We start from the raw sequence: 13,521 nt of genomic DNA, 5'->3' as shown, positions 1-13,521 counted from the left end.
AATACATTCAGTTCCTCTTAAGAAAAAAGCCATTTTTTTAAATGATGTTGATGATACTTAAAGCTACACTGTGTGATATTTTCCCCCATCTAGCGGTTAAAAGGTATATGACCATCCAGTGAATATTAGTTTCTCTTCCTCTCAATTCCGATTTAGTTTTAACTCCTACGGTGGCTGATTTAGTCCAAGATTAACATGGCTTCCAGTTCGACCTCGTCCACATTCGACACGGTGCCATCGAGTGTTAAAACGCGAAAGGCAAAGCTTGAATTCACGGGTATGTCCCTCTTTGGCTGATGTACTTTCAAGATGGAGGGTCAACATGGCAACCCGCATTCAAACCCCTCACCCGTATGTATTTTCAATGGCATATTATAAACTTACGAGAATGCTTTATTACTTGAAAGAAGTAAATATACATTAATGAGCACATACTTTTGAAAGAACTAAGTGTTTGTAGCTAAGAATAAACTAAAAAAGTTACACAGTGTAGCTTAAAAAAATAAATAAATAAATAAAATTAACAATTCAAAAAACTTTTCCCGCACTTCATGGACTTAATGTTACATGTTTAAAGATGTTTTCGTGTTGACATTTCTTTAAATGACTGGCTCAATTGTTGGTGATTTATTGGAGCTTTAATGATGTTGAAATTCATTGGTTTTGGAATTCCACTTTAAAAAAATTATGTTAAATGTTTCTAGCTTTGATTTTTATAGATAAATTACTGATAAAAAGATTACATTCTTCCTCTTTTATTTTTAAATTTGTGCTTTGCGATAGGGACTTTTGTGTGCCATTTATATTATATATATTTAATTGCATGCATTAACACATTAACTTTGACAGCCCTGTTTAAAACCCATTTATTTTGTAAACCTACTGCATATACGGTGTGGTTTCTGCTACTGGAAGAACAGATCTTTGTTGAATATTAGACATATGGATTTATTGTGGCTGTAAATGTTTCTGCGGTGTGCTCTACTAATGACCTGCTCAAATCTCCATTCCCCAAAGCTCTCCTTCCTTTCATCAATCCACTACTCTATCACTTCATCACTCCATCTTGTTTTGGCCTGTGGTTGACATGTACGACTAGGGGGAAAGTGTATGATGGAAATTTGCAGACAGACGTCAGACAATGAAAGCTGTAGGCTGTCATGTCAAGGACCGTCAGTCTTTGATGTCGTCTAGACGGTTGGGAACTGTTCAACTAAATGGAATAACCACTTAAAACTTTCTCTCATATACAGATACTTAACGATGACCTATAGCATATATTTAGGCGTGCGTGATTTCTATAGAAGATTATGTGTGGCACATGTAAACAGTTCTCATGAGGTGTAAACGGAGAGATGAGTGCATGTTTGTTTCAGGGTTATTATAGTTAATTATGACAATTTATTATTGTAGTTAAATCCATAAAACTTGATGTTAGTTTAACTTAAAAATGAATAAATATGTAGAGGTGTGACGATACATTTAGCTTATGAGACGAGACAATACATAATATAGTGTTCGCAGGAAAGATAAGAGATGATATATTAACACTAATTTTAAGAAATCTTCAGTGATGAAATATATGACTGGAAAAATGGTCTTTTACTCGACTGAAAAACACAAAATGCAAAACAACTCTAGTGAAAAAACCTATACTAAAATTGATCTAAAATAAATTTATTTCATACAAAGTATAGTACGAATAAGGACAGATCACTTGAGACTTACTGATATAAATATTATAATTAAACTTTATTTGGAGTACTTTTTTATTGTACATTTCTTAATATTAAGCCTAAAATGTGTATTAATATCACTATCATTACTATGGATAGTATGTTTAATATCATTCTTTACAGTAAATGCAAGATATTTAATGTGTGCCTAAAGTAGTTCCATTTTAGCACAATCAAATATATTTCAGTATATCTTTAGTTGGACCTTAGCACATATTTATTTTTCACTAGGGAATGCTAGTGCATTTTGAAATGTTTTAACAAATCTTCTTGTAATGAATGTCACTTCAGTTCTGCTTTCTGAGTATGAATTATCATATGCAGTAAAAGACAGAACAATAAAATGCAAGCATTGTAAAAGGTTTTGCCACTCAACTCTCATGCTAATATCGTGAGACAGCTTTTCACTTCGACAAAAAAAGTCATATTTTAATATTGCAAGCTGTTTTGGCACAAGATCAAGTCACACCCCTAATGTAGACATAAAATGAAAACTGACATATAAAATGTACAGAAATATATGATACGATTATATTTTTAATTTTTTTTAAAATGTATTATCTCAATGATACTAAAATAACACAGTGTTTATGTTGCCCTCTGGTGTGTGAAAGCATGTGTGTGTATGTGTGTATGTAATGTAGCCCAATAGCTGTGTCAACAGCAACCCAACACCAACTAGCCAATTACAGATCAAAGGATTAAGGGGGCGGCACTGAGCGACCCAAAGTCGTCACATCGGAAGGGGAGCAGACACCCACAAAATGTGGGTGTTTGGTGACACTATGGGGTCACGAACAAAGAGATCATAGAGAAAATGTGTTTTATTAAGTGTGCAAGACAAAATGGCACCTGTGGATAAAGACACAAAAGACGCCAACACTCACTGAGCATGACCGAGACGGTGTTGACTTGTGGGTTGAAGGAGCACCTCCCTTTCCCTGATTCTGCTCGGGAACAGATTTGAAACACTTGCTCCTGCCAATGACACCAAAAACACAAAAAAATCTTGCATTTCACAATCACAATGTTATTGTGGTATCAAAACTATTTCAGATAAACCTGCTTAAGCGACGTGTATAAACATTAGGGCTGGGCATTGGCACAAAAAATTTGTCATGAGTCAATTTGATTTCGATTCACAAGCTTGCGATTCAATTAGATTTTGATTCAGTATCGATTAATTTGGGTCTATAAAGTACAGTACAAATTTCCTCAAGATTAAAATATCTCTTAACTAATGCTTTAAACTATAAAGGAAACTATTTTTGGATTAGAGGCACAGCATAGACTGAAACATCTAACGGTTCTTCAAAATGAGCCCTGATAAATGTAACAAAAAAAGCAGTGGTTAGACTATTATATGCCAGTTTTTCCCTGTCTGAGTGACCGATTCTTGCCCAGAATCTGCAAAGTTGACTTTTGGCTGATAATCAAATCATAGTCTTCATAAACGTAAATGGCTCTGACATATGCTCTTGTTATCATTTTATCCCATTTCCCATCATCAAAACTATTCTCAACTTTCAATCTGATCTGAACTGTTTCACAGCCAATCTATATAAAAAGATTTCCGAGTAATTTCCTAGCACGCATTTGTGCAGGGGTTTTGGAGAGCTGCCTTTCTTCTGATTGGTTGGACAGACTTGCTCAGATCCTTCCAGGTTTCCGACTGCCAGGCCAATCTATCCCCTCCTTTGGTGTCGTGATTTTGGCCAGTCACGTGAAGTGAGAGAAACCAGAGACGGAGAGAGCTTCCGTCAGGACATACAGCCGCTGGTGGTAGAGCTTCTAATTTATCACAAGGACGCGTGTGTTCATTAACTAATGTATTGCCTCTTTACATCACACGCAACTAAGAAACAAGTCACATGGTGACTCCAGGGTGGCCCTGTCATTGTTAAAGTTACACTGCACACTTTTAAAGGTTACAGGTCATCCTTTTTTCTGCTCCTGTAATAGACCAGCTGGTGTGCAGCCGAGAGAGATGGACACGGGTGGAGGGTTGAGAGAGTAAAATGCTTTTCAAACAAAAAAAGAATGATGGAAAACAAACTGCTGGACTCAGATGGCTAGCAGGACTGTCTCTAATCTCATCTGGTCTCGCCTTGTCTCTTTTTCACTTCTCTTCTACTGGTCTCTTCTCTTCACGCCTCCTCCCTTCAACTTTCTTTTTCTCTTTCTCTTTTCTCTAAGTATTCTCGTCTCGTCTCATCTGGTATCCTCTTCACGTTTTGTTTAATCTGGTCTCATCTCATCTGGTCTCATTGTTTCTCCTTTAATCTTTAACTTTGTATTCCCATCTCGTGTCATGGCTTGTCACCTCTCATCTCACCCCCTCTGGTTCTCATCTCATCTAACCTCATCTCTTGTCTTTTGTTTCACTTAGCTGTGTCTTGTCTCAACTCACTTGTTATTTCTTCTCTTCTATTTTTGCTTAATCTCATTTTGTCTCATATCTTCTCATTTGATTTAGTCTTGTCACATCTTATCACGTCTTCTTCTTCTCCTTCAACCTTTAATACTTTATGTATTCAAGTCTTCTGTTGTATCTCATCACAACTAACCTCATCTCCTTGATTTCTCTTGTCTCTCCTATTCTTATTGTATCTCATATCTCTTCTGGTCTAATTTCTTCTCCTTTAATCTTGAACTATGTATTCCCATCTCATCTCATTCCCATCTCTTGTCACCTCTCACCTCATCTCCTTTGGTTCTCGTTTTTCCCCTCTTATCTCATCTCATCTTGTTTCATCTTGCCGCATCTGGTCTGGTTCAGTTTTTAATTCTTCTCTTCTATTTTTGTTTAATCCCAATATTGTCTCATCTCATTTAATTTAATCTTGTCCCATCTCAGCTTGTCTCTTCACTTTATCTTATCTAATCTTATTCTCCTTTAATTTTAAATTTTGTCTTGTCTTGCCTCATCTTGTCATCTTGTCTTTACTCTAGTCTCTTCAATTTTTTCTTCTATTTTCGTTTTTATCTAATATTTCCCTATCTCTACTTATTTAGTTTAATCTTGTCTCTTCTCTAACCTTTAACTTATCTCACCTCGTCTTTTCTCATCTCTTGTCTTGTCTCACTTCGTCTTTTCTCATTTCTTGTCTTGTTTCGTCTAGTCTCATCTCATCTCACCTCGTCTTATCTCATCTCTTGTCTTGTTTCGCCTAGTCTCGTCTCATCTCACCTAGTCTTTTCTCATCTCTTGTCTAGTTTTTGCTTGTTTTGACTAGTCTCGACTCATCTAACCTCGCCTTTCCTTGTCTCTTGTTTCGACTAGTTTTGTCTTATCTCTCTTTGCCTTTTCTCATCTCTTGTCTTGTTTTGTCTAGTCTCGTCTCGTCTCACCCCGTCTTATCTTGTCTCTTGTCTTGTTTTGTCTAGTCTCGACTCATCTCACCTCATCTTATCTTGTCTTGTCTAGTATTTTCTTTTCTAATCTGGTCTCTTGTCTTGTTTCGTCTAGTCTTCTATCGCACCTTGCCTTATCTAGTCTCTTGTCTTGTTTTGTCTAGTCTCGACTCATCTCACCTCGCCTTTTTTGGTCTCTTGTCTTGTTTCGATTTGCCTTGTCTCATCACACTTCACACATCACACTCATCTCTTGTCTTGTGTTGTCTAGTCTAGTCTCATCTGATCTCATCTCACCTCATCTTATCTTGTGTCTTGTCTAGTCTTTTCTTTTCTTATCTGTTCTCTTGTCTTGTTTCGTCTAGTCTTGTCTTATCTCACCTTGCCTTATCTAGTCTCTTGTCTTGTTTTGTCTAGTCTCGACTCATCTCACCTCGCCTTTTTGGTCTCTTGTCTTGTTTCGATTTGTCTCATCTCACTTAGCCTTTTCTCATCTCTTGTCTTGTGTTGTCTAGTCTAGTCTCATCTCACCTCATCTTATCTTGTGTCTTGTCTAGTCTTTTCTTTTCTTGTCTTATCTGATCTCTTGTCTTGTTTCGTCTAGTCTTGTCTTATCTCGCCTTTTTTGGTCTCTTGTCTTGTTTTGATTTGCCTTGTCTCATCTCACTTCGCCTTTTCTCATCTCTTGTCTTGTTTCGTCTAGTCTCATCTCGCCTCATCTTATCTTGTGTCTTGTCTAGTCTTTTCTTGTCTTATCTAGTCTCTTGTCTTGTTTCATCTAGTCTTTTCTTATCTCACCTCGCCTTATCTTGTCTCTTGTCTTGTTTTGACTAGTCTCGTCTTATCTCACTTCGCCTTTTCTCATCTCTTGTCTTGTTTTGTATAGTCTCGTCTCATCTCACCCCATCTTATCTTGTAACTTGTCTTGTTTTGTCTAGTTTCGACTCATCTCACCTCGCCTTTTTTGGTCTCTTGTCTTGTTTTGATTTGCCTCGTCTCATCTGACTTCGCCTTTTCTCATCTCTTGTTTTGTCTAGTCTAGTCTCGTCTCAGCTCATCTTATATCACCTCACCTTATCTTGTCTCTTGTCTTGTGTTGACTAGTCTTGTCTCATCTCACCTCGTCTTATATTGTCTCTTATTTTGTTTTGTCTAGTTTCGTCTCATATCATCTTGTTCCCCTTCGAGGGAACTCAAACTGCGTCATCGTGACGACACTTTGGGGAACGCCCCTCGCGTAAAGCGTCTGAAGAATGAATTAAATCAGCCCAATCCTGATTGGTGTTGCGTGATGATGTAGTATGTGACGGCATACCCGGAAGATACAAAGAGACGTCTGAACGCAACAGAGATAGCTTTTTGCTCTTCAGCGTTAGCGCTCTGTGTTGTCAGTCTAAGAGTATTTGGTGTTGTTGTCTACTGACGTTGTTTTCACAAGCATTCAGGGCTCGCAAACTCTGTGGCTGGTCTCGTGCTGTTGAGGCAGCACGGTTGATCAATCATGGACTCGCAGATGGGTCTGTCAAGGGAAACTGAGAGTGCTGAGGCATCTTATCCTTCCCTGTGACAGCTCCATTGTTCTCCTTCCCAGTGTGGAAGCCTGCGCTGCATTAATTGAATTAAAATATTATCTGACTTTGAGGAGTTAGGTGTATTTTTTTCACAGCCTATCATTCAGACCAGGTTTCACGGGTTGGGTAATTATGAAGACATTTAATTCTGAGGAATTGAGTGTCATGTTATCTGACTTGATAAGTTAGATACTTTTAATCAGTCTGTCGCCCAAGCGTGTTCTTGTCTGGATATTCATCTGAGATGGGAGCAATCATGCATGGGCAGTTCCTGCGGGGGCTGCTTCCATGCATGGTGAGGCTGCTCCTCTTTGGAGCCCTCCGGAAGTTGATGTCGTTCTCGCCGCCTTATGGCCGGCGGAACACATCAGTTTCAGGCAATTGCTAATCACAGTGTCCGTCCTAGTGTTACGGCCCTGTCGAGCTGCTCCCTTAGATGAGGCCCCCGCTGGCCAGCCCCCTCTCCTGGGTAGGAGCGATTGAGGTCGCCTTCCCTATGGAGCTTTTGGGAATCGATGTTGTGCTCCCGCCGTCTAGTACGCTTCGGGCCACATCGTTTCTCAGCACATGCACACTGCACCAGCCGCCTCTAGCAAGACCTGCGGCGGTCCAGCAAACGCGTACGCACACTGAAAATCTTCCTCGATTTCGCCCTGCCGGTTAGCCGTTTCAGGGGGTCGGGGAGGAGGCTGGTTCCCTTAGCAGATTATTTCGATTAATATACCTGCTATCTCAGGCCGGGGGGCACAATTTTCTACCCCCGGCCAGAGGTGTGGGGTCTCTGGGTCTGGCCCCTGAGGGGGCCTAGTACCTGGGAGAGGGTCTGTCGGCGGGTGTCGTGGAGACCCTACTCAGCTCCAGAGCTCCTTCCACCAGGAGGTTATACAGCCTGAAGTGGGATTTATTTTCCACTTGGTGTAGAGAGCGGGAGGTGAACCCAGTTATCTGCCCAGTGGCTTCAGTGCTGGAGTTCCTTCAAGACCTCTTCTCCGCCGGTCTTTCCCCGTCCACACTCAAGGTGTATGTGGCTGCCATTGGGGTTTTCCACGCACCTTTAGGTGATGGGCCGTTGGGAAGGCACCATCTGGTTGTACGATTCCTCCGTGGGGTTCGGAGGATGAGGCCTGCGGATCGTTCCAGAGTCCCAACCTGGGACCTGGCGGAGGTGCTTGGAGGGTTGACTGAGGCCCCCTTTGAGCCGCTGGAGTCGGCTGAGGCGACAATCCTGACCTTCAAGGTGGCCTTTCTCCGTGCCATCACTTCTCTGAGGAGAGTGGGGGACCTCCAGGCCTTGGCTATCACGCCAACCTGCCTGGAGTTTGCCCCTGGCGGAGTTAAGGCCATCTTGCATCCCAGTCCGGGCTTTGTGCCCAAGGTGCCATCTAATGTGGCATGGTCAGTGGTTCTTCAGGCCTTCCATCCTCCACCTCATGTGATGGCGGAAGAGAGCAGACTTCACCTCCTCTGCCCGTGCGGGCATTGAGGATTTACCTGGAGAAGTCTGCTCAGTGGAGAAGGTCAGACTTTGTGTGTGTTGGTGTGTTTTGGTTCACCCAAGAAGGGGCTGCCTGTTTCAAAACAGACAATCAGTAACTGGATTGTCCAGGCTATAGCCACTGCTTATCAGGTGCGCAATCTACCTTCACCGTTAGCCGTGAGGGCCCATTCCACCAGGAGCATGGCCTCCTCGGTGGCCCTCCTTTCTGGAGCCTCTATGCAAGAGATCTGCGAGGCGGCTGGGTGGGCCACCCCGCACAACTTCATTAGGTACTACAGTCTGCATCTCCCTGAGACGCCTGGCGCTAGAGTGCTCGCCCCCTAGTTGTGCCTGGGTTCCAGCTTCACACTGGGTTGGGTATGATTGGTGCGGCATAGTGGGTACTCGTTCCCCAAAGTGTTGTCACGATGACTCAGTTCGAGTTCCCTCGAAGGGGAACGTCTCGGGTTATGACTATAACCTCGGGTTATGACTATAACCCGAGTTCCCCGAGAAGGGAACGAGACACTGCGTCTCGTGTCCACCCAATCAGACAGAGCGCTCGCTTCATCGCAAGAACGCTATCTCTGTTGTGTTCAGACGTCTCTTTGTATCTTCCAGGTATGCTGTCACATACTACGTCATCACGCAACACCAATCAGGATTGGGCTGATTTAATTCATTCTTCAGACGCTTTACGCGAGGGGCGTTCCCCAAAGTGTCGTCACGATAACGCAGTGTCTCGTTCCCTTCTCTGGGAACAAGGGTTATAGTCATAACCCGAGACGTTTTTTGTCTCGTTTCATCTAGTCTCGTCTTATCTTGTCGCTTGTCTCTTCTCATTTTGTCATCTGGTTTCATCTCTTCTCTTGTTTAATCTCATTTTATTGCTCTTCTTTTGATTGGCATGTCTTGTTTCGTCTCTCTTTTTTGACCTCCTAAATACCCTCATTCCCATGCTGGTCTAAATTATCATGGAGGAAGTCATGTCAATGGATGGATGATGTATGACCTTACAACTCAGTGGTAGATTACAGAAACACATTTTTACCAGGAAATTAGGGCAGTATAGTCTTACTGTCCATTTCCAAATACAACATTTTTTTTAATCTGAAGTAAATATAGCAAAATTAAGGTGAAACTGAACTAAATCAGACTGTCTGACTGCTTTTCATTAGCGAGCGTAAACTGACCTCAGGACGCCGGCCACGGTTAACATATGCACACACTGGGCTGTAGGCTCCACTGCCGCAGATGAACAGATGTGTCCTGTTATAAGGCTGGATCACTCGTAAGAAGTTTCCACATCCATGCTGAGGAGAACAAAAGAAACAGAGATCATTGCTTTTGATCCTAAAAGGCATACAAAAATCTCTTTTAACCTAATTTTAAAGACATTTAGTGCTGATGCTATAATAAAGCTGACTTATTTCATTCTGGAAACTGAAAATGGCAATTAAAATTAAGACCACTTGTATTGATCCAAACCTATAATTCAGGAAGTAAAAGTTTAAATAGGTCAGGAATTCAAGGCCTATTCAAGGAATCCAGGAAACCCAAACTAGTGTCGCCAAACCAACTGCATATGATCCAGCCCAGAAAAAGAGAAAGAGAGGGATGAGTCGAAAAAAGAAAAGCGCCAGGGGAGCATTTAGGATCTTGGCGAAGTGTGTCAAAACAGCAGCTGCATGAGCTCTCGGTTAGCATGTGCACACACAGGCCCTTCATGAGCAACTCCAGAAAAATAACAGCACTTCCAACCGCACACACCCTCCATTCACTCCTCCCTTTCACGTGTTTGTCATTAATATTTCTTTTTCTGTGGCACATATCAACATTATCCTCTTCTGGCTTGTATTCATATTACGTAACCTTTTTTTTCCGCAAAGGTGAACAGACGTCTTGACAGCTTACGGTTCACGTAGAGATCAGGCAGAATTAACAAGAGCGAGCTCTATAAACATGTCTTAATATCATTTACAGCTCTGTTAAAGATATGCTTCAGTGTTTCCCAAATGATGCAGATGGATCTGGATGATGCGAGGTCACTGCCGCACACACAATGTTAGATGACTCATTGTGAACTCCCATTGCGCTACAGACAACCCTGTGGCTGCTGCTGATCCTATCAGGGGAGAGGGATGGGGTGTATCCCTGTGAGGGGAGGACAACTTGACGAGGGGCAACATTACAGATCCATAGATGCAAATAAAATGTCTGGGGAAATATGTGGCGCAAACCCTAGTTTAAACATGTATACACATTGATAGAGGGAAAACAGACTCAAAGGAAGGGCTCAAACACAAATATTTGTCATAGCAGTGCAAGAAGGCTGAGCTGCATATTTCAAGATGTAACACGTTGCTCTGTACCCCCTCTGTTAAAGTTATCAAACCACTGTATTCCTACAAATCCTAGGGCTAGATGAAAATCTTCAGGGACATTTCTGTGGCATTTTACCCTAAAATGCAAAGCAAAATGAATAAATTATTTAAAACAAATGTCAAATTAAGCACATTTTCCTCAAATTCTTTCACAATACTGTTATGTGAAAAAAAAAAAATCACAAAACCTTACTGCAATTGCTAAAATATTGTTATTTATATTCATATATCATTAATGGAATGCTTTTTAAATTATGTAGTATTTTATTTATAAAAAATATTGTGCCTGGATAAGATGATTTAAAAAAGCTTGTTTCTATGGAAAATTGTTTCCGCCACTTAATAAATAAAACAAAAAAGGTAATTGCGACTTTTTATCTCACAATTCTGAGGTTTTTTCTCACAATTAGAAAAAAAAAAAGTCTGAATTGTGAGACAAAAAGTCGCAATTAGTTTTATTTCGTGGCGGAAACAAACTTCCATATGTTTGTGCCTTAAAATAAAAGAGTTTTTGTCTTGCAATGCTGACTTTTTGTCTCAGAATTGTGAGATAAGATCGCAATTGTGAGTTAAGAAGTTCAAGTTTTACTAAAAGTCTTGCAATTCTGACTTTATTTCTTACAACTGAGAGTTTATAACTTGCAATTCTAAATAAAAAAAGTCATAATTGTGAGATAAAAAGCTGTGATTCTGTGGAAAACAAGCTTCCTTACTATGTGACTGTACAGAAAGGACAATGCGCTTACTGTCGAAATAAGGTCAGAATACCAAAAATATGTTTTATTTAAAACATGCTCTCTTTTCTTTATTTTTCTTTCTTTCTTAGTTTGGTATTCAGGTGTGGCTGAATTTGCCTTATTTTTCCAGTTAAATGCAATTAAAATTGACTTCATATCTGAGTGCCAGTGCACATGTTCATTAGTACATGAAATGCAGGTTTAAAATGATCATTGCATCTGGCATTTGTGGTAAGTGTGTTAAGTACAGTATATTTCTTTGGCCAGCTGCAAACATTGGTTAATTCCCACATTTTACTTTATTCTAACACACGTAATCAATGACACATTGTGACCTCCCATTGCGCTACAGACAAGAGGCAGCTTTTAATCATGGGCACTGGGGCAAGAACCATCTGTTTCTGATCCAGCCATGACTGATAGAAATTGGAATAATACAACTTTATTTTGAATTAACTCATGCCTCTGTTCCTGATCCAGCCATAACGGTTAAAATTTGAGGTATAAACACTGATTTAGAATCAACTCATGTTTGGTGCTCTTTGATTGATTTGGGACAAGTTTAATTAATTGCTGTAATTGTGGGGAGAATAATGCTTGTGGAAACAGCTTACTGGATGATCTCTTCACCAAGCAACAGACAAATAGGATTTGAAACAAGAATGCTGCTGCTGTGTGTGAATCAGAGGCATAAAAAGCTGGCCAATGTTCTTACTGTGGGGTCTTTGCCAGCCATCTGACACTCCTCGACCTTACTGGTGGATGCCGGCCAGAAGATCTGATAGACAAAAAAAGAGGAGAGCAATGAGAGATTTGTAATATTGATGAAAGAACTTTAGATATGACAGTGTAGTGTTTTTGACTGACAGATTGTTACAATGCACATCTAATGGTACTATTATACAAGTGTATAATTAGCCAATTTATTGTTCATATTCAATCAACAGTTGGCATTTTGTAATGATAGTTGACATGATGCACCATATTTGAATGTATGCAACCGCAAAGCAAAAGCAATTTTGGGCCCTATGAAAGAATATGATGTTGGGCCCTCTACCACACCAACCAAGCTATCCAAAATCTTTGTCTGCAATTTAATAATACTGACCAGTTAAGCTCCGCTCGCTCAAACCAGAATGCCCCAATTGGCTGATGAAACATTGATTAAAATTAAGATACAATTTATGCAAAACAAAACTTAATGAAGTGGTCACAATCATGTCTGATCAACTCCATTAATCTTATGATGTGTCCTATCTCATGCTGTTCACTTTTCATAATCGACATAGATTGACAGATTGACAACATAGACATAAAAAACAACATTATAATATTTAAACATAAATATAAAAATAAATACCTTAATGGCTGTAACAATTATAGCACAGAGAATTTTCATGTCGGAGTGGGATTTGAGCGAACATAGTTTTACCCGTGAGCGTGAGCGGTCCATGAGTGGAGCGTTTTGCTGGATTTTGCCTCTGTTTTGTAACTCTGTGGTAGATTATACATTTATAATGCTTTACTACTAGTACGACTACTAATAAAACCAATCTATGGGGGCCCCAAAAGTGTGTGGGCCCTTAGAATCGTCCTAACTTTTCCCCCCCTTAGCGGCGCCCTTGACCGCAAATGAGATTTGGGAGCTGTGGTGGATTTTCAGATCTTCAGCTAAAAAAGTTTAAACTACCATTTAAAAGTAAATTAATGTTATTCACCAAAGATGCATTAAATCGATCAAAAGTGACTAAAACTATATTTCAAATAAATGCAGTTCTTTTGAACTTTATATTCATTAAAGAATCCAGAAAACAAATATTTTCCACAAAAATATTAAGCAGCACAACCATTTTCAACATTAATAATAAATGTTTCTTGAACAGCAAATCATTATATTAGAATGATTTCTGAAGGATCATGTGACTGAAGTCTGGAGTAATGATGATAAATTAATCTTTGCCGCACAGGAATAAATTTCAATTTATTTATTACTTTTTCTACTATATTTTTCATCCAAAAAATTAGGCTTTGGTGAGAATAAGAGATTTAAAAAAAACATTTACATTTTTACTGACCCTAAACTTTTGCATGGTAGTGTAAATTGTTTTATTTTCCTCACAGAAAGCTTGGCTTCAGAAGACTTCAAATATATAATATGAGTCATATAAAATGCTTATATGGCACATTTCAAATTATTATTATTATTTTAAGTCAACAGCCCTAGTCACCTTTCATTATATGGCAGAAGCAGCCTGGACATTC

General features: G+C 39.9%; 1 protein-coding gene across 1 annotated transcript in view; it reads right to left on the bottom strand.

Annotated features, from left to right (window-relative positions):
• sema3c (sema domain, immunoglobulin domain (Ig), short basic domain, secreted, (semaphorin) 3C) overlaps nt 1-13,521 on the bottom strand; it is a 72,619-nt gene that overhangs the window by 22,316 nt on the left and 36,782 nt on the right. The window contains exons 4-6 of the mRNA XM_079817551.1: nt 11,975-12,037; nt 9,332-9,451; nt 2,624-2,714 (exon numbers count right to left, since the gene is read on the bottom strand). Of these exons, the coding sequence (XP_079673677.1) occupies nt 2,624-2,714; nt 9,332-9,451; nt 11,975-12,037 (274 nt within the window). The remainder of the gene's footprint in view (nt 1-2,623; nt 2,715-9,331; nt 9,452-11,974; nt 12,038-13,521) is intronic.

This window comes from Gobio gobio (assembly GCF_949357685.1).
Source record: "Gobio gobio genome assembly, chromosome: 5".
Lineage (NCBI taxonomy): Eukaryota > Metazoa > Chordata > Actinopteri > Cypriniformes > Gobionidae > Gobio > Gobio gobio.
Note: the sequence above shows the minus strand (reverse complement) of the source record. Positions and strands in the feature narration are given on the sequence as shown.